The sequence below is a fragment of the Mesoplodon bidens genome (genome assembly GCF_964165515.1).
Source record: "Mesoplodon bidens genome assembly, chromosome: 18".
Lineage (NCBI taxonomy): Eukaryota > Metazoa > Chordata > Mammalia > Artiodactyla > Ziphiidae > Mesoplodon > Mesoplodon bidens.
In genome coordinates, this window is record NC_138175.1 from 6,053,502 (window position 1) to 6,077,313 (window position 23,812).

General features: G+C 42.9%; 1 protein-coding gene across 1 annotated transcript in view; it reads right to left on the reverse strand.

The window, feature by feature from the left end:
* Positions 1–23,812, reverse strand: part of CDH13 (cadherin 13) — a 1,033,476-nt gene that overhangs the window by 368,579 nt on the left and 641,085 nt on the right. The window contains exon 6 of the mRNA XM_081215776.1: positions 13,017–13,161. Within this exon, the coding sequence (XP_081071902.1) occupies positions 13,017–13,161 (145 nt within the window). The remainder of the gene's footprint in view (positions 1–13,016; positions 13,162–23,812) is intronic.

Sequence of the window (23,812 nt, forward strand, 5' to 3'; positions counted from 1 at the left end):
CTAATGAATACAGGGTTTCCTTTAGGGATGGTGGAATCGTTCTAAAATGGACTGTGGTGGTACTTGCACAGTTCTGTGACTATACTAAAAACCACTGAATATTACACTTTGAACGGGTGAATCAGTGAATCGTATGGGATGGGATGTGAACTGATTTCATTAAGGTTTATACTAAACCCTGCCAGCCACTGTGGAAAGTATTTAATTCTTGGCCAATGCTTCAAATTTGGGAGATCACATTGTTTCTAAATTTGTGTACAAATGAGATTTTGTTAATATTTCCATATTGCAGCATTTCAATTTGTCTAATTCAAACTCATACAAAACGCTGCCACAGCGGATGATCGTCAATTCAAAATGAGGAACTAAAGGCTCAAATTCACACAGCTGATAAGAGAAGGAGCCAGGACTGGAATTCGGCTTTGGTGGTTGGCAGAGTTCCTCCCTCCTCTGCAAGATGCGAGGGGACAGCGCTATGACCCTCCTGAATCTACTGTCATTTAAAAAAACATCGGTCAGCAGCCAGTAATATACTTCCAGCACGTGGAGTATTTCGTTAGGCAATGTGCTCGATGCTTGACATCCACTTTCTCACTGAACCTCCCAGCTTCCCTTCGGAGGCATTACTGTTATCCTCATTTTGTAGAGGAGTTACCCAAAGCTCAGCAGGTAAGACAACATGTTCAAGGTCTCGCAATTAGCAGTGGAAACATAACTGAAAACCCAGTCTTCTGGACACAGGAGCCAGTGGTCTCAACCCTCGTGCTGTGCTCTTGTCAGAACATACTGATCTTCCTGATGACTGACGGGCATGTCCTTACGATGCATCTCCATGGGCAAGGGAAAAATTAATGTTCTCTGAGAACCTTCTAGGGCTCTCTTAACATTCCCTGTACCTTTCCCCTCCCTCACTAGTCCTTGGGATTGGACAGGAGGTCAGCACGTTGACGTAAATGGCAGCCACACGATGACGTGCATTATTGGAGTATTTTCAGATAATCACTACTGGACTGTGATCTGAAATTACTGATCAGAGGGAATCAAAACTCTATGCCTAGAAAGCTGCCATCACAAGGCATTAAGTATGTTTTTAACCTAATAAAAATATGTAATGACAAACAGACTTCAGGATGCTTTCTGGAAAGAACTCTAAGATAACAGAGGAGACAAAGACCGTTTTTGTTCCAGTAAAGGCTCAATTTTCTGATTACCATACAAAAACTGGTGGCATGAAATGCATACAGAGGCATAAGTGGCTCTGAATGTCCTGAGCAGCATAGTATAGCCATTAAGCATGGTTTGGAGTCAAATGGTCTGGGTTATAATTCTTACTGGTTGAGTGACACCGCGTATGTCAGCTGTTATTAGGTTTGGCAACAAATACAGAGAACCCAATGTAACAGTGAGTTAAATAAGACAGAAGTCCATTATTGTCCTATGTAAAATAATTCTGGAGACGCAGCCCAGGGTTAACATGATATTCCACAAGTAACAGAATCCAATCTCTATCTTTGTACACCTCCCTAGGACATGGTTTCCATTCTCAAAGCCACCTTACAAAGCACAGTGGCTGCACGAGTTCTAGCCATCATATCCTCATTCCAAGCAGCAATAAGAAATAGGTGGTAGGAGGAGGACAAAAGGGCACTCTCCCCAGCTGACCTGGCTCCTAACTCATCCCAGAAATCTAACACAACACTCTGTTTACAGCTCACTGGCTGGTATTTGTCACATGGCCACATCTAGCTGCAAGGGAGGCTGGACAATAGAGTTTTTATATGGACACACTGACACTGTAGTGGGGTACGTTGGGGTCTGTTACTAAAAGAGACCAGAACGGATACTGAGGGAAGAGGTCTCTGCTCTCCTGGAAAGATTGGTTTCTAACTTTAAGGTTCAATGTCCTCTTTGGAGACATGGAGATGCTCACTGTATCTCCCTCTCAGGACTCCTGGAGTCAGTGAGGTGCTGCAGAGGAACCCCTTACCACAGGGAGCGCAGGGCCCGGCACCCGCTCCTCCTCACAGGCACTCACTAGTAACTTGAGCTCCATGCTAACGGGGCATCCTTAGAGGAGGAGGTTCTGGCCATCACTCATCCCCGAGCTCACCACAAACTGGTACCGACCAGGGCTGACACTCTGCAGCATCTCCCCTCCAGACTTTAGATTTGGGCCTCATACCTGATACTCTTCATTTTTTCCATCTAGGGAAGGGTTTCTTAACCTTGGCACTATTGATATTTTTGAGCCAAATAACCTTGGGCTGTGGGGGCCATCCTGTGTATTATAGGTGTTTAGCAGCAGCCCTGGCCTCTACCCACTAGGTGCCAGTTGCACTCTCCCCTCCCCCAGTGTGACACCCAGTGTGCCTGGGGAGGAGGGCAAATCATCCTCAGCTGAACCATTACTCTTTCTGTGATGTCTGCATTCACAGAACATGTTTCTTTGACAGCAGCAGCATGGGTCTCTCGGGTTATGTCTTAGTGGCATGGGTCAACATTTCATATTAAACCATGTCAAACCTACTTTTCCAAACTAGCAGAAATCCACCCAGCCATTTTCAAACGATGTGTTACACGCAGAAAACCAGATTAACTTAATTCTGCATGTCTAGGTTACTATTCAAGTCATCACCTGTGTAACCCTGGCTTATGACTTTGGTGTGAGCCAATGAGCATGGAACCTGCCCAGCAAGACAGAGGGTGAAGTTGCAGAACTGAGAACAGAAGCAGAGGAACAGACGGCAAGCCCCTCACTGTGTCCGATTTTGACGGCCAAGGGAAGAGAACCATGAGGTCCTCCATCATTCTGAAAAGTGACCTTTCCTGAAGATACAGAGGCCAACTGCAGAAACATGAGCCCTGGCCTGCCCTCCCCATGAACGGGTGTCCCTGTTAGCAGCCCACTATAAACCAGGAACATCGCAGAAAAAAACTGTGGCACACTAAACAGAAGTGAAAAAAAACAAAAAACGAACAAGAAAATACTGAAATTCCCCAAACCAAACTTTAAAGAAATCTTTGAAAATAGCCAGGCTTCTGAATAATGAAATAGCTTTGGGGACTATGATTGATTTTTAAAAATGCAGCCATAATTAAAGCAAGAAAGCTGTAAGTCTATTAAATTTTTTTCTTTGATACTGGAAAACTCAATTCATGACCTATATTTTATAAGAACATATACTTAAAAGGGATTTTATATGCCCTCTTCCCATTGAACTCAGAATATTGAATCTCTTCAATTTACTTAAGAAGGGAGGTGGTTCTATACCTAAATTACTCAGGGCTTCTTTTAGTCTACTGTTCATATATTAAGGTGGAGTGACTCAAAGGTATTCATATAGATGGATGGAAGCAGCCGCCCTAGACTCCACCCTCAGAAGGGACAGGATTCTTAGTGCAACAGTGCTGCAGTAAAAGCTGGTTTATCAAGCTTTCTGCTGATTATAAATCCTTTCTAACTGACATCTGTAGACTGTCTTGACCGATGATGGCCAGCATGCCTTATGAATCTTGGAGAAGAGTTCTTCTTGAGCGTCTCCTGGACTAACGCTAGGGGGAGGATCTGGCTGTATTTGAGAAGGCAAATGCGACACACACACGTACATGCATGCCTACACAGGTGTGTATACACGTACACGCACACAAATACATACACACTCACACATATGCATACAAGGAAATGCTCCGTAGGGCGGCAGATTTGGATTGATCTTAGCATTTTCATGGGTGAAGTGGTAAAAGGACAGTGGGTGCCGTAGTTGAGAGGAAATGAAAGGGCACAGGAGTTAGGCTGAATTCGAATCCCAGCTTTATCGCCCACCAACTGTGTGACTTTGGGGAAGTAACCTAACCTCCCTGAGCTTCTGTTTCCTCGACTGTAAAAGCATTGAAGGACTGCATTAAGGTATAGGCATAGAACCTAGACCAGCGTCCAGTACTAGAAACATTATGCAGATGGTTATCCTGGCTTCTTTCCTGGGGGGCCGGCGCCGCCTCCCTGCCCTGGTCCTAGTGAGATGCTCCCGCGGCCCCTGCCTTCCCCAAGCAGCACTGTCGCGGGCTCAGGACGTGTTTTTCACCTGCCTGCCTCACTCCCCTGCAAACTCCTCCGAGTCAGGGTCCGTGTCTGTTTCATGCATCCCTCCCTGACCCCATCCTTACTAAGCATCAGCGTATCTGGTACCGAACTCGCACTCCAGAGATATTTGTTAGAAGAGGAATACATTGCTAATAAAGACAACATTTGTTTAAAAATCAAATAAAAAGGGAAGTTTATTGTGATTCATACTTTCTGCCATTTGGGGCTACTTGTTCATTGAACGGAATTTATTGAGGGGCTACCATGTGCCTGGAACTCTGCTAAATGCTGACAGTTGAGGATGAAAAGACAGTCTGGTCCCCTGGCCTTAAGCTTATGCCGTAGAAAGAAAATCGAAGGTAAAATCCAGTTCATACTTGAGGAAAATTTATAAACCTATTAAGGTTTACAGTATTACCATAATTTCAAATAGATGGCATTGGTTATAATAATCCAGCACCATAAAATGAGTCAACATTCAGTATTCCCCCATTCATCATGGGCTCATCGCAAAAAACTTACGTGACCTCTTCTAGTCACCTCCATTGTCCCCACCCCGGCCCAGGCCACAGTCCTCTCGTGCCTGGAGTGCTGACATGTCCTGGTTGCCCTACTCCTGTTCTCCACTGAGTAGCACAAGTCATATTTTAACAGTAAAATCAGACTTTACCACTCTCCTGCTTAACACCGCCCAAGGGATTCCTACTAAATTCAAAATGTAATCAAAACTTACAGAGCTCTCACTAAACTTTTTCTGTAAAGGGCTAGGTAAAGAATATATATATATATTTATGTATTTATATTTAATATTTTAAATATTTAACATATATTAAAAATATATATTTAGATAGTTTATAATATATATTTAGGCATTTATATATAAATATATATTTTATAAATTTTAAATACATATATATTTAGGTAGTATATATTTTTGGCTTTGTGGGACATTGAGTCTCTGTCCCAACTACCCAACTCTAAGAGCGTCATGTGAAGACAGCCACAGTCAACGCTTAGATGAATGGGCACGGCTGTAATCCAATAAGACTTTAGTATCTTTATTAAAAAGAAACAGGCAGCAGGACAGATTAGGCCCATGGCCCACAGTCTGCTGACTTCAGCTGGCCTATCCCCTGGAACTCAGCAGGTGCCCTTCTCCTCGCTGACATTCTCCCAGCACAATGGCCAGCTCTGTGTCCCCCACCTTCATTCCTGCCTCAGACCTTCACAGCTGCTCATCCCTCTGCCTGGAATGTCCTTGCTTGGCCTCTTGACACCGTGGCTCCTGCGTTCTCACTGGTCTCAGCTTTTACACGTCACCTCTTCAGAGATGACCTCACTGTCGTTCTATCCCATCACCTTGTTCTATTTTACCCAAAGGTCTTAAATTACCTTGTTTATTCCATTCGTTGTTCATTATCTTTCCCTTCCCACTACAGTGCAAATGCCGTAAGAGCGGAGAGCTACCTGGTCTTGGCCACCGCTGCATCTCCAGCACCTAGAACACTATCCGGCTCAGAGACCCTGCCCAGTAAATTTTCTTTAAGCGGTTTTGCTGAATGAAGTGTCATCAGGAATTGAGCTGAAGTAATAAGGGTTTCCCTAAACTTATCATTGTTCAGTGCCACTGCGGACCTGCCACTCTGCTGTATCCATCCATAAGGCTAAGAATTCCTGGGCTGTTCAGAGTGGACCCCCAGGCACCAGGGCTGGCTTGCAGTCCACCGTGCTCGGTGCTGGAACGACCCAAGGACGGTTCCATTCTCATTCTGTAGCTGCTCAGCTGTCACCGCATCTCCAGTTTGACTGGAAAATCCCCATCAGCCTTATTCTTTCCAAATGCCGTAGAATCATCACGAAGCTTCGGAGGCTCCCAATGCCTCTTTACCTCCCCTTCACGTTAAACTACTGTTCTTTTAATTAAGTTAATTAATACATTTTAATTTTATTTTTCCATAGTTGATGTCATAAATCCTTCTCTCTCCCAAATGGGGAGGGATGGAAGGATGACTCCCAGCCTGAGACGAAAATATATCCAGCGAATTAGTGGGTCAGGGCTATCAAGTATTTATTTTTATGAGGAAGTAACCTCCATGAGCACAGAAGCCATATCTCTCCAGGTCACTGGGTTAGCCTCAGTGCCTCAAAGACCTGACATGAATGAGTATAAGGGTGGGTGATGGGCACAGGGGAGACAGACACATAAGGAACAAAGATTTCATGGTTAGAGAGAAGAGTGATCCAAAAACAATGTGGTGTCTGTGTCCTGAATTGGTCTCCAGCCCCACTGACTCATATATGAATTTAGGTGGAGAGAGGGCTACGAACAAAAATGAGAAGAGCTGTTTTCAAAGTTCCCCACATTTAAGACGCGACACACAGTTTTACTGGTTGGGGATCCTTTGAACAGAATATAGGGCTCTAGACATCCTCCCCTGTCTCACCAAGCCCTGTGGTATCTCCAAGGCACCAGTGGGCCAGCAGCAACATACACAATAGTGTCCATCAGAGAGGGGCTGGGGTATAAAGGAGGGAAAATAATAGTAGCTACGACAAGGCTGTTGATAGGCTTGGTTTAGAGCCCCTGTAAGACATCACTTGGGCACCCCAGACATGGTTAGAAGCAACTTGGTGGACATTCAGTTTCTTGAGTAGGTAGCAAAGTCCAGATAACTCAACACTTTTGATACTCTTTATTTTCTGGGATTTTCCTTTTGGGAAGATGTCTCTGATTAGCTTATGCAACTCCTTCATAAATTTTGTTTTATGTTCAACTGCACTGGAGTGATTTGCATCATAATTCAAACTGAATGACACTGCAGGCCTGTTAATGACATCTGTTCCTAGGCAACTTCCCTCAGCTAAGACTCCAACGATGACTCCAGGAGAGGGGTCAGAATCAACAATTTCAGTCCTCTTCCTCGGCCAAGCAATCTGGGGAGAAGTTTAGAGCAAGGCCGTTCACAGCCTACAGACACAGTTAGTGAAGTGACCACAAGCCTTAGAGATATTGGGTATAATCCAGAAATATAAATAAATGTCCATCAGTATGCTCATATGTGAACGGAAAGACTATTGTATCTTCATGCATGAGTTTAGCCAAGATACAAATATAATCCTCTGATTAGAAGTGTCACTCCAATATACATCAAAATGTAATAAGCATATCCTTTATCCTATCAATTCCACTTGCATGTATTTACCCTAAAGAAATTGTCACAGAAGTAGAAAGAGACGTGTTCTCCCCTGTAGAACTGATTGAAAGTAGGGAAAAGTGAAAACAACTTAAGTCAACAGGGGATTGGCTGACTAGATGATGATAGGTCCCGACGCCAGCTGCTTAAAACAGTGATGTGTCGCTTGATATTTACTGATTTACAGAAACGTCCATAGGACACTGCAGGGCGAAGAAAGTGAGCTAGAGAAGAGCACGCAGAGCTCCATTTCTATGAAACTGTGTGTGTGCATCCCTGTGTGTGGAGGTGCCCAGGGAGAGCCCTAGAACCATGCTCCCTGAGGTGGCAACTGTGGTCTCCTCCGGATGGTGAGACTGGAGGGTAATTCTACTTTAAAAAAGCTGGGGAAGAAAGTGGAGTCTCATTTTTAAAAGAAATTTATCTACTTAAGCAAAAACTAGCCCCGTGCCCACTGTTCCAGAAGCTCACAGGACTTGCTGGGATAGCTGAGATGTGAAACTCTAAATACCAGCAGAGGAAAACCAGGGAGCTGGTGGACCAAAAGGCCACATGCAGTTACTGCAACAAGTAAACAGGTGACCAGAAAAGGGACTCTACCACCAGGTCATACCAACAAACTGAGAATTCATGCTAAGCTAGGTCTCAAATACCAACCTCAAATATCAAAGCCATCTTTATTTGGCTCAAGCTGTTTTAGACAACATCAACTGCCGAGCAAAGCTGAGCTCCTGGGACAGCCATTTGTCCCAAAGACCACTTGATCGGCTGCTTCCCTCATGTCTGCCATGGTAGGACTTGCTTAAAAATTAAAGTAACTGAGACTTGAAGAACAGAAACTCAGGTGGATCCCAGAGATAAAATAAAAGACAAAGCCCCCTGCTCTCTTCATATCACCTCTTCAGGGAGGCTGGCTTCCCTCCCTCCTAGGATGAGGGGTCCCTATGGCTACATGGCCTTGCCCACCAATTTCAGTTCTCATTTATCTGTTGCTTGTCTCCCTGCTTGGCTCTGCAGACCAGGAGAAAATGAGCAGCATCTGGCAGGTCCACAGCTGGACCCTCAGAGCTTAGAATACTGCTGGTACAGAGTAGATGCTCAGTAAAATTACTGCATGGAAAAAAAAAAAAATAAAGGGAGCAAGAGAGGGTACGGGTCCTCGGGCTCTCAGAAGTTAGAAGATGAGGATTTAGCTGCTAATCCCTGCCTCTGTCTATTCAATAGCCTCAGGAAGTGTCAGCACACAACTAAGCAGTGGGTATCTCTCAGGACTCAGAACACACACCTCTAGGTCCTGTGGTCCTGTCTTCTCTCTAAAGAGAAAGGTCAACGTTACATTCATCTTTCTCAGTTATGTAGTTTGAGGACTAGGATATTTTCCCCATTATCTCCCTCCCCTGATGTATCTCAAGCTGCCCCACCTGTCTGGGTGGTGGGCTCCCTTCTCCCAGCTGCCCCTGCTGACAGGCAGGGTGGCCAACAGCATGGAAGCAACAGCATGGAAGCAAAAGTCAGCTCCTGTATCTTGTTGGAAGGTTGCCCCTGAGCTTCTGGAACCCAGCTTGCTGGAACCCTGCTTGTGGTCCCAGCTGACCGAAAGGGTCTGGGAATTAATTAAAGTCCCTCTGGGGAGAGCTCTTAATGGATGTCTGCCGGGCTTGCGGGATGGATAGCCCAGCTCCCTGGATCCTGAGCTGGGCTAACTCCAACGTGTGTGTTTTACCTCATTTCCCAGAGCCCTCTCTCCCTAAGGGATCAAGCTCAGAACAACTGCCTGCGCTGGTAGCTGGCTTAACGCGGCACCTGAAATTGGCCTGCTTCCCTTTCCTGCAGCTCTCCCCACTCACGATCCTGTACCTGGCAGGTAAACCACCCGCCCTCAGTCCTCATATTAGGGTCTGTTTCTGGAAGCCCGGCACACCATTCCTCATGGATAGCCCTTCTCAATGGTGCCCAGAGGACCACCAGTGGCAAAAAACACTGGGGAGCTGGTGCCAGCAGGCGCTGCAGGGCCCTGGTGTGTGTGTCCTCCAGAAACGTCAAGGGTCCCAGCCTCTACCTACCCCCTACTCGTGAGGTCTCAGAATGCACTGGGCATTCAGAAAACATCACACTCACACGGAGCTCTGGTTTTCTTTGAGGAACAGCCAGGGCCTGGGCGTGGGTCCCATAAATCAATGCCTTGCAACTCCACAAAAGGAACAGTCCATAATCTGCAAAGTTCAAAAACTATTATTTTCTGTTGATCTTCCTTCATCTAGTAATGATTCCCCAAAATAATAGCCTGGAGTTTAGTGCTGACCAGCCAGAAATGGCCTCCTGTCTGCACATACAGATAAACATGGGTGACCTTCCTCCATGATGGACTGGTGCTGATGGCATCTGGGTACACTGCAACATGAAAATCATGCTTGGTTGGTTGGGAGATGGATGTTCCTTCACACAAACTGCATGTCTTTTTGCCTTGCCTTCCCTAAAGGATAGGCCGCCAGAATATTAAGAATAATTGGAGCATTAACAATACAGTGGCGTTTCTTGAACACTTATTATATTCCAAGCATTAAGTGAAGCACATTGCCTAATCTACTCATTGCACAGAGTTTTCTAGGTTAGGTATTATTCTACACCCACCCCATCTACAGACAAGGTGACTGAGGCTTCTAGCAGGTTCAGTAACCTGCTCACAGTCTCATCTTGTTAAGAAGCCGGGCAGAGCATCAAACCCAGCTCTAGGCCACAGTGCTATGTGTAGGACCAGCTACATAATTTTTGGGGTTCAGTGCAAAATGAAAATGCAGGGCCCCTTGTTGAACAATTATTAAGAATTTTAAGATGGCGACAACAGAGCATTAAACCAAGCGTGGAGCCCTTCAGAGCCTGGGGCCCTGTGAGGCTGGGCAGGTCCCACCCCACGAAGCTGGCTCTGGTTATGCGGATGCAGAAGAAAGTGATGTGAGTGATGAAAAGGGCTCCCATGTTTAACATCGTTTAACCCTAGAGACGGAGCAACGGCTCACATTAAATGAAAAGTGACTCAAGGAGCCTGGCTCTTTGGTCAGAAGAGCTGGTTATTTTACCTCAGGAGCTAAATCAAAGAGTCTGGGCCTGCAAAGAGTCTACGTGAGAGAAGGTGCCCAAGAAAGAGCCTGTGCCTTGAGGCCAGACGCGGACCCTGATTCTAGCTTGTCCACCAGCTGAGGGACATCAGGCAAGCTCCCAGACCCCTTTGAGGTTCAGTCTTCTCATCTGTATCATGGGAAGAGAGGTGCCCAGCCCTCAGGGCAGAGTGGAGGAAATGATACAGTGATAGAAAGCTGTCAGCACACATCAAGTGCCCACCTAAATGTCGGGATCATTCAATGGCTATTTTCACCGCGAAGTTTGTGGGTCAGTTCAAAGAGCACATGATTTGAAGGTTGACGCTGCAGGTTGAGTCCTGAACACTGTCCCCCATCAGTCATTTGTGTGAACTGGGCAAAGTCAACGAACTCTTTCTGGGGTCAGCATCCCCCTCTGTGAAATGGATGTGATACAAGGTCTACAACACGTAGGATTCCATAAGCCACAAACGAGAAGGCCATTGTGGAAACAGAAGAGGCGATCATTTCTCTAGCCTGTCAGAGCTTGTTGTTATGACTTACAAGTGGCTTAGGTTGGGAGGGGACTGGAAAATGGGTCCCACCTTCTTTTCCAGCTCCCCACTGTCCTCGCAGACGCTTCGGGGGCCATCTGCCTGAGCTCTCCCACAGGGTGCTAAGTAATCTAAGTGTTTTTTCCTCTAAAACTTTTCCACAACATTTCCATATTTTTGACCTCAAATTTGACTGACTCCATGTCAATTTCTGCTTTATAGTCCAACCCAGAGGGTACTGAGAAAGAAAACAATGACTCAGGCCAAATTCTGCATAGCTGGAATTAACTACTCCATACAGATATACAAGTCTTTATGTATTTTTATAGGATAATACCAATCATAAATAGAAGTTTGAGGTGATTTATGTTTTGCTGGGTATGTGTCCACCCTAACTGAACTGCTTTGTGCTTGTAAGAAATTCAACACGCATAAAAGATTCCCTTTTTCTTTGAAAATATGATATGTATACAAAGCAATAAAATTTGAAATTTCTTTCTCAAGCTTTAAAGAAGGGCACAGTGGGAAAAAAACTGGACATCGTCTAATCATATACACACATAATATACAAAGACATATACATGCTCACAGCTGACTCGGATGTAACCACTGTCATTTACATTTAGAACACTCTTCCTGCCCATCTCGAGTTCCGGTCACTCACATTCAGGGCCCAGGTACCACAGATGGAAACTGGGAATCATTTTTCTGCTCTGCTCAAACTCCAGTCTCTTTAACAGCTTTCCCTATAGGTTCTCGTAACTTGTTCTGTACATCAGCTTGTTTAAGAAGATTTCCATAAGCATCCAACCCAATTCTAGGGTGTGTCTCACCAGAAGCCAACTCTGCATCAAAAGCAGCCCACTGAGCGGTGCCACGGGGAAGGTCTGCCCTGAAGTGACCTGACCCACCTTCACCTGCCCGCTGTCCATCTCTCCAGGACGCTGCCCCTAAGGCCCTCTCCTTTTTACAGAATGCATTCAAATCCCGGAAGGGAGAGGGTGCTTCTGCCCCTGGGGATCTAACTGATGAAGTGCACAGAGGCCTAGCTCCTCAAAGCTGAAGGGAGCTTTTAGGCACCTTGCATACAGTTATTCACCTGGTAGTCTAGGCAGGTTGCCATGACAATGCTTCCGGAGCCTCCAGTATCTACAAGCTATTGATACATCCCGTCCATTCAGTAAAGGGGGAAAAAGAACCAGCTAAAGCAGCCCCTTAGCTTCCATCTCCCATCGGCGAGGACTGACTCCTTTGCTTACAGCAGTTGTTTGGCGTAATCCAGACACAGCAACACTGACACTCTTCATGTGGCATCTTTTCACTCAAATGTATTTGAAAGCTTAAAATCAAAGTCCAGCCTTAAAATAGGGATTTTTCTACTTTGCTCTTCACTTTCTCAAGCATTATACTCAGGAGTGACCTCTGCTGCTGGTCATGGAATGCTTTAATTAGTAGCTATGGGCCAGAAAAGGGAGCTCTCAATTCTAAAACCTTCTGTGATAGAAAGGTTAAACATGGGGAAAAGATACCAGAAGTTCCATAGTAACCTTGAGTGATTTCTGTAACACTAGGTACATGTATTGCCAGAGAGAGAAATAAAATGCTTGCTTTTGGCCCTTCGACCAAAGAGAAAAGTTTTCTCTATCCATGTCTTCTAAGGAAAGGGAAAAAAAAGGCTTACCCATTTTCCCCAAATGGTTCTTATTAAAACGCACTTATGAAGAGAAATAACTGAGGAGCTTGCAGTGGGGACCTTAATTTTCTTCAGAGTTCCACTATACCACAAGCTCAGCCTTGGGCCCTCAGAAGGGTGAGCTAGACATTTACATGGTGTCCAACATCAGCCATACATGGGAGACGGATATGTTGGTCCTCGTTTGAAGGGTCACCTTTGGGCACAAGGGAAGACATTTTCCTAGTCTGCAACACGCCAGTCATGTTCTGAGTTGCAGCTCTCCAGCTCTTGCTGCTACCCAGGGAAATAATATGTCAGTGCTGATGCATACCAACAATAAGTCAGAGCGGCAATAAAACAGTCTCCAGAAGCCCCGAAGATCACAGGATGCCACTTCCCAAGCCATTATGCGAACGGTAAGCCAACCTAACATACCTGTAGGTGACCCCTCCATGACGTGGCCGATGTAAGGGCCTTCCTGAAAGATGGGTCTGTTGTCATTCTGATCAATCACGATGACGTCCAGAGGGACCGGCCCCTCGAGAGTTCTACCGTTGACATCAATGGTCTCCACGAGTAGCTATTGGAGGAAAGAGATTGGGGGAGAAAGAAGGCATTCATTCATTATGAAAATTGAAGTCGGGTTCTCTGGAGAAAGAAAGGAGGTTATCTCAGCAATTTTATGAGCCCTTGGCAATATTCAAACGTTGGTCTCAATGGATAGTCACCAGGACTAGAACAGAAACTAAACATTACAGAATAAAAGACAAAGATCAGTTCATGTTAAGTCCCACTTGGGAAATTTACAATTAATTCATCAAATCTGCAAAGGAAGTCCAAAAAAAAAAAGGAAACACTAAACACCAGCAATCAGTCACAGCTGAGAAAATATGCTTACATTGTTTCTGTTTTTCCAACATCATTATGCTTAAATGGAATGTTCTGCTAATAAAAAGAACTGACTAAGCAGTTATGAACAGCGTATATTAAGAAATAACCGGAAGTGTTTATGGTAATATTGGGGAGAAACTCAGGGCAGTAAGTATTTACAGAGACCCTTCCGGAGGCGGGGTCCTGAAGGAGGCCTTGGGACTCCTGCCCACCAGGCCTTTATAATCGAGCAGGGATTTCACAATTCCATATGGAACTACCTTCAGACCTCAAGGCTGAAGAAAACAGCGTGGAAAACCCAGCTTTGCTGTTGCATGGTAACAAGGAATTATGTCGTGGCTTTTCCAGTGAACCATGCAGACTTTATGCTCTCACTTCTGTGCCTGATACTTCCTTGATTTAACTCAGGGGCCACAGTGACACTTCTTGGATATCAGTGGTGGTCCCTGCACTGGGACCCTGTTGAGCATTCCTGTCAGAAAAGGTCTCTGTAGCTGGAATCCTTGGGAAATGGTCTCTGCAATTGGAATCCCAGCACAACTTCTCACTAGTCATGTGACCTCAACTCATACACTTAATCTCTCAGTTTTATCATCTGTAAAATGGGTTCATAAAACACTCATGATTAGGGATAATGGTAACCAACATTATCCAGGGCTTACCGAGGCTCTCTACTATATTAACTCACTTGATATTCACAGTGACCCTATGAACCATTTCTGAGGAGGGAATGAAGCCAATTAGAAGTTAGGTGGTGGAGTCTGGATTTGGCCCTGTGAAGTCAGTCTCCAGAGTTTACATTTTAAACTGTTATAAATAATGTTTCTAGATCACTTTATATAATGCCTGTTATGTAACTCATCTCAAGGATATTAGCTGCTGCTACTGTTGCTACTGTTGTTATCATCAATACTGTTGTCAAAACTAGCCCTAATTAGGAAAAGAAAAGAGAAACACGTTTGTTATACCCCACCTGAATGTGTTATAAACTGGTTTCACCCTTTGGAAAGTCACATGGCAAAATTCACCAAATCTATGAAGGACTCACATACTTTGTTCCATTTGGATACCACTCTGGGTTCTCTTTGAGACAGGTTGCACTACATAACATGGAAATACTTTCTGCAGTGTTATTTCTAATAATGAAATTACACTGGCGTCCACTAAATGTCCAGTGCAAAAAAGACGAGTTGAATGAATGTGTTTGTAGCAAGATACTAGAATACAGCCATTAGATAAAATAATTATTCAATTCTGTTGATCTACTTAGAATACTGTGTGAAAACACAAAAAACAGCATGTGTACTATACATGTGTGATTTAAACATGTGGACAGAATTTGAAAGTAGTAAGCAAACATGAAACCAGGTATACTTGGGTAGAGGAATTTGCTTTTCATTTTTTCTTTAACACTACTTCATCCTTTCACTAACAAATTCACACACACACACACACACACACACACACACTTCGATTTCTGGGGTAGATAAAATAATGCATGAGTACCTTAGCTAAGAAGAAATTAAATAGGCAGAGCCTTTTAACATCTGCACACAAAGGAGATCTTACAGAGAATGAGCTTTTATGCTCATTTTTAAAGCTACCATGAGAATACTGCTAAACGAAGAAAATAAAAATCAAGCTTTGGGAGCAATTTCCTGTAATAATGAAGGTCCAGCCTTTTGTCCTCCCCAAATTGCCAAGAACTTGACTTGGCCTTCATTCTGATCAAATGTATCTCCTTAGTGTCTGTCTTTCCATTATGTTGAGCTGGATCTAGAGTCTGCCCCACCCAGTTCTGACAGATCTGCGTATTTGGCAAATGTGAATTCTGTTCCTCTGTCTTACTTGTGGCCTATGATGCTAGCCAAGTCTTGTAGAATGTGGGGGATTAGGATTCAGATCCAAGATATGTGGTGTCTTTGGCTGAAATAAAGCCAAGTCCTTGGCTGTTTGGGGTGTGAATTTTAACCCAACTCCTACTGCCCAGTTTTCAAAGGGCAGCTTCATTCAGCCTTTGCTAGAGAAGGCAGAACTATTTTATATTTAAATAACTTAATCAAAGTATTCCAAAATGTCATTATTGGAGGCAAGGATTTTTTTTTAACATCTTTATTGGAGTATAATTGCTTTACAATGGTGGGTTAGTTTCTGCTTTATAACAAAGTGAATCAGCTATACGTATACATATATCCCCATACGTATACATATATCCCCATATCTCCTCTCTCTGGAGGCAAGGATTTTTGAGCAACTAGAAAGTATGATAAATCCAGTGTCATGTTAATCATTTCACTCTAAACTTTGCCCAGAGGGTGGTCCTTCTCCCAGGGATCAAAGCAGAAACTCAGAAGCCACCCTCTTCCCCAAGTGAGGCCTTCTATCCCCAGCCACTCCATCAACGAGTCGGGTCTACACCGCTTGTTCTGTCTCCTGAATTTGTCTTAAATCCACCTTCTTCTCTCCAAATCCATCATCACCTCCAGAGATTAGCTTCTGACACTTCCCACCTGGGCCACTGCAACAGGCACCTAATGGGTGCCCCTGCTACTAATATTGCCTGCCGTAATCTATTCTCTAAGGGGTTTGTGATGGTTAGTTTTATGTGTCGACTTGACTGGCCATGGGGTGCTCAAATTAGACGTTATTTCTGGGTGTGTCTGGATGAGACTAACATCGGAGTCTGTGGACTCAGTTAAGTAGATGGCTCTCCCCAGTGGGGGTGGGCACAGCCAATCCACTGAGGGCCTGCATTGAACAAGATGCAGAGGAAGGAGGGATTCGCCCTTGTCGTCCCACCTGAGTGCTGAGCAGGGGCCTCCGTTCCTTGCTGCCCTCAGTGGTCTTGCTTCTCAGGCTTTCAGACCCAGACTGAAATAAGCACCATCGGCCTCCCTGGTTCTCAGGCCTTTGGACTTGTACTGGATCACACCACCCGCTTCCCTGGGCCTCCAGCTGGCCCAGGAAGATCCTGGGACTTCTCAGCCACCATAATTGTGTGAGTCAGTTCCTTCTAACAGAATCACTGCTTCTGTGTCTCTGGAGAAGGCTGACTAATACAGGCCTCCAAGGTGTCTTTTCAAAATTTTTATTTATTTATGTCACCCCAGAATGGACACCTCTCAATCGTTTCTCGTTCCTCTTACGATAACAGCACATTCCTTTACTGTGACAAGTCTCTTTTATCACCTGGCCCCAGCCCACTTCTCCAAACTCATTTCACATCACAAGAGAGCCCCTCTGTTTCTCATTATCCAGCTACACCAATCTTTCTTCAGTTCTTCCAACTCAGCCCATTCCTTCCCAGCACAGGTATCTTCATGTGCAACCCTCCTAGCCGACATGAGCATCCCATCTGCCATCTGGTCAGCCCCCATCCATCCTTCAGATCTCAGATATCACTGGCAGAGAATATCCTTCATTACCGCTCCAGACTACCTCAGGTGTCCGTGGTTGACACTCCCATGGCACTGGTACCCTGCCTTTATAACACCTTCCATAACATGTAATTGCTTGATTATTTGTGTGACAATTCAACTAATGTCTGCCTCTCCGGCCCCATCAAGACAGAGGTGGGGTGGGTGTTCATGCCCAAGAACGAATCCCCAAGGCTGAGATTCAGTGCCTGGCACACATCAGGCACCTGACTCATCGCTGACTGCATAGAGCCCTCCTCAGAAGAGGCAATCCCTCTTTAAGAGACTGGAGTCCAAAGTTTTGGCCTCAGCTTTGGCCATCTGTCCTGTCTCTCCATTCCTGGCACACAGGAGCTGACCGTCAGTCCCAGGCTCCATGGACCGAAGGCCAGCTGACTCTGTGCAGTCTTAATTCATGAACAAGAACCACAGCGGTAAACACCACCCAAGTACATTAAACTGATAACTTGCCTTTTGAAAGAAGGGAACTAACATTTATTTGGTGTCCAATACATGTCTGGGCTTTTTATGTGTTGCCTCATTTGGCTCAAAACCACCTGGAGAAATACCCATTGCAGCAAAACTCAGAAAAATTTAAGGACCTGGTCTATGGTCAAAAGCTAGTTTGTGATCCAGCTGGATCCAAACTTAGATCTGACTTGAAAATTTGTGCTGTCCCCCACTGTGCCCTTGTTTGCTAAATGCTCTTTCATGGACTTCCCTTACATTTTAAAAATTCCTCTTTACTAACTATGTTATTTACTTAATAGTTTTGCTGTACATAGATTGTGTTTCACTGATGACTCCTCCGAGGCAAAATTATCCATGAATTCAGGGGTATGGTGAGCTTATTTAAAATTTTTCCTAATACACATGAAAATACATAATAAAACACACCATGAGCCTTTATGTATAATGTGACACCCTGCCACAAGTGACAGGTTGGGAAATACTATAGCATCAGCCTAGCTACAACATGTTCCCTTCTGAAATGTCACAGACTTTCTGAAAAGACAAGACTTGGACCTCTTATAATTGTAGCTCTCAAATGACCAAGATGAATAAAATGGGGAGGGGAACAAGGTATGAAAGTCACTCTTAATCTGTTTAAGGCAAAATTACTTTATGCAACACTGGAGACATGAAGGTACCACATGAAGGTACCACGTGAACTAATCGCTCCACTTCAGGGGCCGTGGTAGGTGGACACCAGGTCACGGAGTCCTGTGTGTAGGGTGAGAGGGAGCTTGACCTCTGAAATGGGGAGGAGGTGGTGAAACACCACAGGAGTCAGAATGGAAGCTACGCTGCCAGAGGAGCTCTGGCTGAAGCATGTAGGGTCCCCTCGGCCACCGTTCCTGAACCCCACTTCCTAGGTTCTCGATTCTCCTTCCATATCCTGGGGGTGTCTCCACCAGAAGTGGGGACTGTCAAGTCACAACATGCAAACTGATGACTCTTCAAACCAATTACTGCACCATAATAATGGAGGTGGGCTGTGCACACGCGTAGACAAGAATCCCTTAAAAAAACAACGCAACACAAACCTAACGAGCCAAGTTACAAAGCACGTACAAGCACACTAGCCTTTGGTGTCACAACAAGCTATTAACATCTTGCCCTTCATCTGGCTTATTCTCTTTGCTCTGTTTATGAAAGGCACAATTTAGTCAGACAAAATTTGATACTGTGATCTGATCCAAAGGGATGAACTGATGAAAAAGATGCTACAAGGTTTTTTGGGTGAAGGCCAAAATGAAGACACTGGCTCTTAAAACACAATGTTTTTTCTATGAGATGACCCCAGTAACAGATGTCAAACCTGGACCAATGAGATAAGAAACAAAGTGTGAGATACACAATCTATAGACTCATGAGTCATTTTGAAGTAAAATAATTTAGAAAACACTTCAGTGATCTTTTTGAACTCTGATAATTCTGCTTCGGGCTAAATATTCAAATGAAGTAAAACATACACAGCATAGTAAATTACTTATTTGAGATGATATAGTTAAACTACTGGTTATCAGTGGAATGCGTGTGTGTTCACATGCTTTTCAACCATATGTTTTTACATCACAGAAAATGAAGAGAACTTATGAGCTATAACTCTAACATAATGTGACTCAGAGTTTCTCTTTTGGACACAGATATGATGTCTCCTACCCAAATGAGCAGATGCCCTCCAAGTTACCTCTTTGGGACATTAAAACATTTTCCAACGTGGATGCTGCTTTGAAATACTTGTTTAGGAAATTCTACTTGAACCAATTTGTAAGTCCAAAAGATGGGCCTTGTTCCTTTCATTCCAAATACCATCTTTTATAATAAGAATAGTTATAATGCTAGAAATGCAAAATGATAACTAGAAGTTCACTGCATTCAATTAGGGATATACAAATGTCTAACAAGTATTAGACATCTCCAGTTACACGTGACTACAAGTTTAGACATACAGATTTACACAAAACCTTGAAACAAATATGAAAAATAAGATGCCAGCATTTGCCTCCATAGAGGAGAAGGATAAAGAAAAGATGAGACTCAATGACTATGAAGGTGCAGTGAAATAAGCACCAGGTTCCATGTTAGGGGAATCTAAACTTGATATGATATTCCTGGAAGGCAGCTGAAACTATGTCCTGAGAACCTCAAAGATGTTCCTAGCTTTAAAAAAAATTCCATAAAAATTCTATGGAGATAAAGAATCCCACAGAGATTTTGCATAAGTAGGCTACTGTGAGATTATTTATAACAGATGATCTCCAAAATTAAGTGCCTCGAGTAAAGAAGGCACTGATCGATATTTTTATTGAATTTTTGTTTGCAATTCTCACACCCTCCCCACCTACCAACATCTCATAAAGACCAAACAAGCGTTTTCCACCAAAGACATCCTCACCGATCACTGAAATTACACTAGACTTTAGACTTTGAATCAGAAAGCCTGCCTTCAAATTTCAGCTCTGTTACCTATAAAGTGGCTGTGGTTGGCAGAATAATGACCCTCCTAAAGTTTTATGTCCTAATCCTGGAACCTGTGGATATGTAAGGTTATCTTGGCAAAGGGGAATTAAGGTTGCTGATCAGCTGACCTTAAAACAGAGAGATCAGTGTGGATCGTCTGGGTGGGTTCAATGTAATTATGAAGGTCCTTAAGAGAGAGGAAGAGAAGAAAGTCTAGGTGATTTGATGTGAAAAGGTACTTGACCAGCCACTGCTGGCTTTGAAGGTGGAGGAAGAGGCCATGCGCCGAGTGTGAGTAGCCACCCAAAGCTAGAAAAGCCAAGGCCTGCTTTATAGCCTCCAGAAGTGAATGCAGGCCTGCTGGCGTGTGGTTTTAGTCCTGTGAGTTCCATGTTGGACTCAAAACCTACAGAAGTGCATGATAACAAATTTGTGTTGTTTTGCATTGCTACAGTTGTGGTAACTTGTTATAGCAGCAATAGAAAATTGATACTGTGGCCACATCATTAATTGTTCAAACTGGAACAACTTTTAGAATGAAAGCAGGTACTATCAACAATTAAGCCACAACAACAGGTGGAAATCAAGACTGTCCCAGGCTAACTGGGTCACACGGTGAGCCTGTCATATTAAGGAACTTCACTTCTCCGTATCTAAGTTGGCGCATGTAACAAAGATGTTTAGAATGTCATTTTTCTCTTTGCTAAAGGAATAAAAAGATAAGCGAGTGTGTGTAGCACACACATAGGAGATTCTAAACAAAGCTTTGTTAGATCAGATGAGGTTTGGCGACTTGGGCATTTGTTCACTCCCAACAGACCTTTCTTTAGACTTTTGCAAATGTGGATACAGTACCCTCGATTCAATTCTTCTGTGTCAGCCATTATCCCTCAAAATTGCTTTCCTATTACACTAATCTAGATTTCTCTTTGACACCAATCATTTGCATATTCAAGTTATTTTTCTCAGCTTTATTCATTTATCGAAGTTGAATCTCATTATGGACCGACTCCTGGAGAGTTCCCAGGGAAAAGATATTTTTAGCCTTTTTAACATTCCACCACCTTCATTTACACAGTTCTGTGTGTAATCTTCCCCTTTATGGACTGGATGTGGTGTTTACAGCTCCCTCAAAAAAATGATCAAAGGGGTGATAAAAGTTTCCTACTTGTTAGATTATCAATTAAAGATCTTGATACTATTATCAAATGTTCTTTGAAAAGCTTGCTTTGCTTAGAGCCATAGTATTTCTTTAGTGAATGTGAAATTTTACTTTTAAAGTATGTTTTCCACCAAACATAATGAAAACACTTTTTTTTTTTTCTTATGAATGTATGCTCACAACCACACTGGACTTTGAGGGCATTTTTCTATTTAACTTTTGAAAGTAACTTTAATTATGTGGAAGAAATCTATGCAGATATTCAAAATAATTTTATTGAAGCAGCCCGGGTAAAGTCCCAGTGAATATCCTCTACCCCAAGAGGGGACACAGGCTGAAAATTTTAATTGGTTCACGTAGAATTTATATAAATCATGGATGTTGGAATCATGCCAGATCCATTAAAGATATGTACAAAGGTTGAGGGGATTTTCGTGCAAAGATGACAAATATAATACTTTTAAAAACAAAGCTGTAGGAGAAAATTATGGGTGATTTTATTTTCACTTGCCCTTCTCCCTTCCTAAAGTGAAATTCAGAGGAATAGAAAGCAATGAAATATGTTTCTTTCTTTCTTTTTTTTTTTTAGTTTACAGATCTGAAGTCATTTAGTTAAATAAGTATTAAAATGTTTTATGAAACATGATTTTCTTCAAAATTAAGGTTGAAATATAAAAATTTAAATTATAGCCTAATAAATCCAGATGGTTAAAGTATTAGGAAGAAAAAAGTCTATTTTTTTGAATATTTGAATGTTTATGTAATAGAGTAGGGAAAGCCTTTCCAAACCAGTATTAAAGGCACAAGTTATTATGTGCATTATTGAGAGGTTAAACTACTTAAATCCAAGTTTTTTATATCACTAAAATACAATAAATAAACAGAAAACTAAGCAAAATATTTGCATCATGTAAAACAGAGGCCTACTATCCTGAATATACAAAGAGCTGGTTAAAAATCAATAGAAAAAAAAACAATTAGCAAAGCAAAAAAAGAAAAAAGCAATAAATATAACATTAAAATGAGATGGCTTTTTGCTTATATAATTGCCAAAATAATTAGAAAAACCTAATAGTATTTGACAAACTTGTCAGAAAACCAAATCTCATACATTACTGATGATACTAAAACATCTTTCTGAAACGCCATTTGTCAATATGCATCACAAGCCTTGAAAACATGTGATTTTACTTGTTATATGCGTGTGCCAGGGAATAAGGGGTGTTTAGTAACAGGTATACTCATTTCAATATTGTTTAAAAATAAGAAAAATTACAAACAACAGAATGTTCTACCTGGATATTGATGAAATAGATTTTGGTATTTGCACAAAGAATACTACATTGCAGAAATACTTGAGGGAATGGAAGAATATTAATGGCATGGTGTTCATTGTATGAATTAAATAATCCAATTGCTAAGTAGTACTACATGATGAAATTTTTGAAAAATAGGCAAAGACATTACACTATTAAAATTATACTAAAATATTAACAGTGGTTTTATTGCAGGTAATTTTTTTTTAACTTGGCTTCTCTACACTTTTCTGGATTTCCTGTAACGGGCATGTGTTAATTTCACAGTTAAAAAAGAATCTATAAAATTTATTTTGAAATTGACTACAGATTGGCTATAGTTTATCACAAACGGGGAGTTATGGGAACCTATTAAACTTTAGGACATCTATCATCTCTTAGTATTGATGATTAATGGGAAGCAGGGGAACATTAGGTTTATAAGAGATCATTAGTATTACGGTAGAAAACAGAGGGTGGTTGGCTTTTCCCAACTTCACAGGTCTTTGATTTTGGATAAAAAAGAATCTCATGCATTTAACAGAACTTTATAATATGGAACTTGGTCTCATCAGCTTTATTTTCTGAACCATCACTGTTATCAATGTCTGCTTCTTCTTTGAAGCTTCACTTTTAATCTCACTGATAAATTCTGAGAACCAGCAAAGGGCTGAGGCTCCAAGCGTGGACTTTGGGTTGAGGGAGACTTGGCTCCAGGCCCTGATTTTACCCCTTATCAATTCTGTGATTTTAAACCTACTCAGTTACCTTCCTAGAATCTCAACTTTTTCATCTTTAAAATGGGAGAATGGGACCTGTCTAATGGGGCTGTCATGAGGTAAAATACTTGACGTTTGTAAAGCATTTAGCAAAACATCTGGCACAGAGCAAGTGCTAAATAAATAGTGGCTGCCAGCATCCTTAAAGTTTTTTGTGAAGCAAGAAAAATATCCTAAGAACATTATGGTCTTGATGAAGGTACACAAACTCAAGCATCTCAGGGAAGTCACTGATATGTTGCAGAAGCTGCCTGTAGGAAACTGAAGCTTATTTAGAATCAAGAAGATACACCAGCCTCTTGGTGCCAAGACCGCTGTTCAATCTCCATGTGAGGAATGGATTCGGCCAAGTTCATGGGCCCGCACAATATTTCTCCTCCCTCTCTCTCTCCCATCCTGTACTCAGAACCAATGTGTCCTGAGGAAGGTGTCAGTGACCAGCTCAGGCCCACACTCTGGGGACTCAGCTGTGAGATGACCTCATTGTTTTTCTGGCTCTCCTCAGACATCCAGGTCCCCATTGCTGCTATACTGGTCCTGCTGTCTGGGCTTTGGACTGCACGTCACTGGGTCCACTTAGCCCTCTGGGTTGGCCTCAATTCCTGTTCCACTTTCTCCTTTGGAACAATGCCTAGGATTCCTTGCCCTCCCAGGCATACCTCCGTTTCCAGACTGGGTCCCCCCTTTTGGTGGCACACTCTAATCTCCAGGACAGTGACAG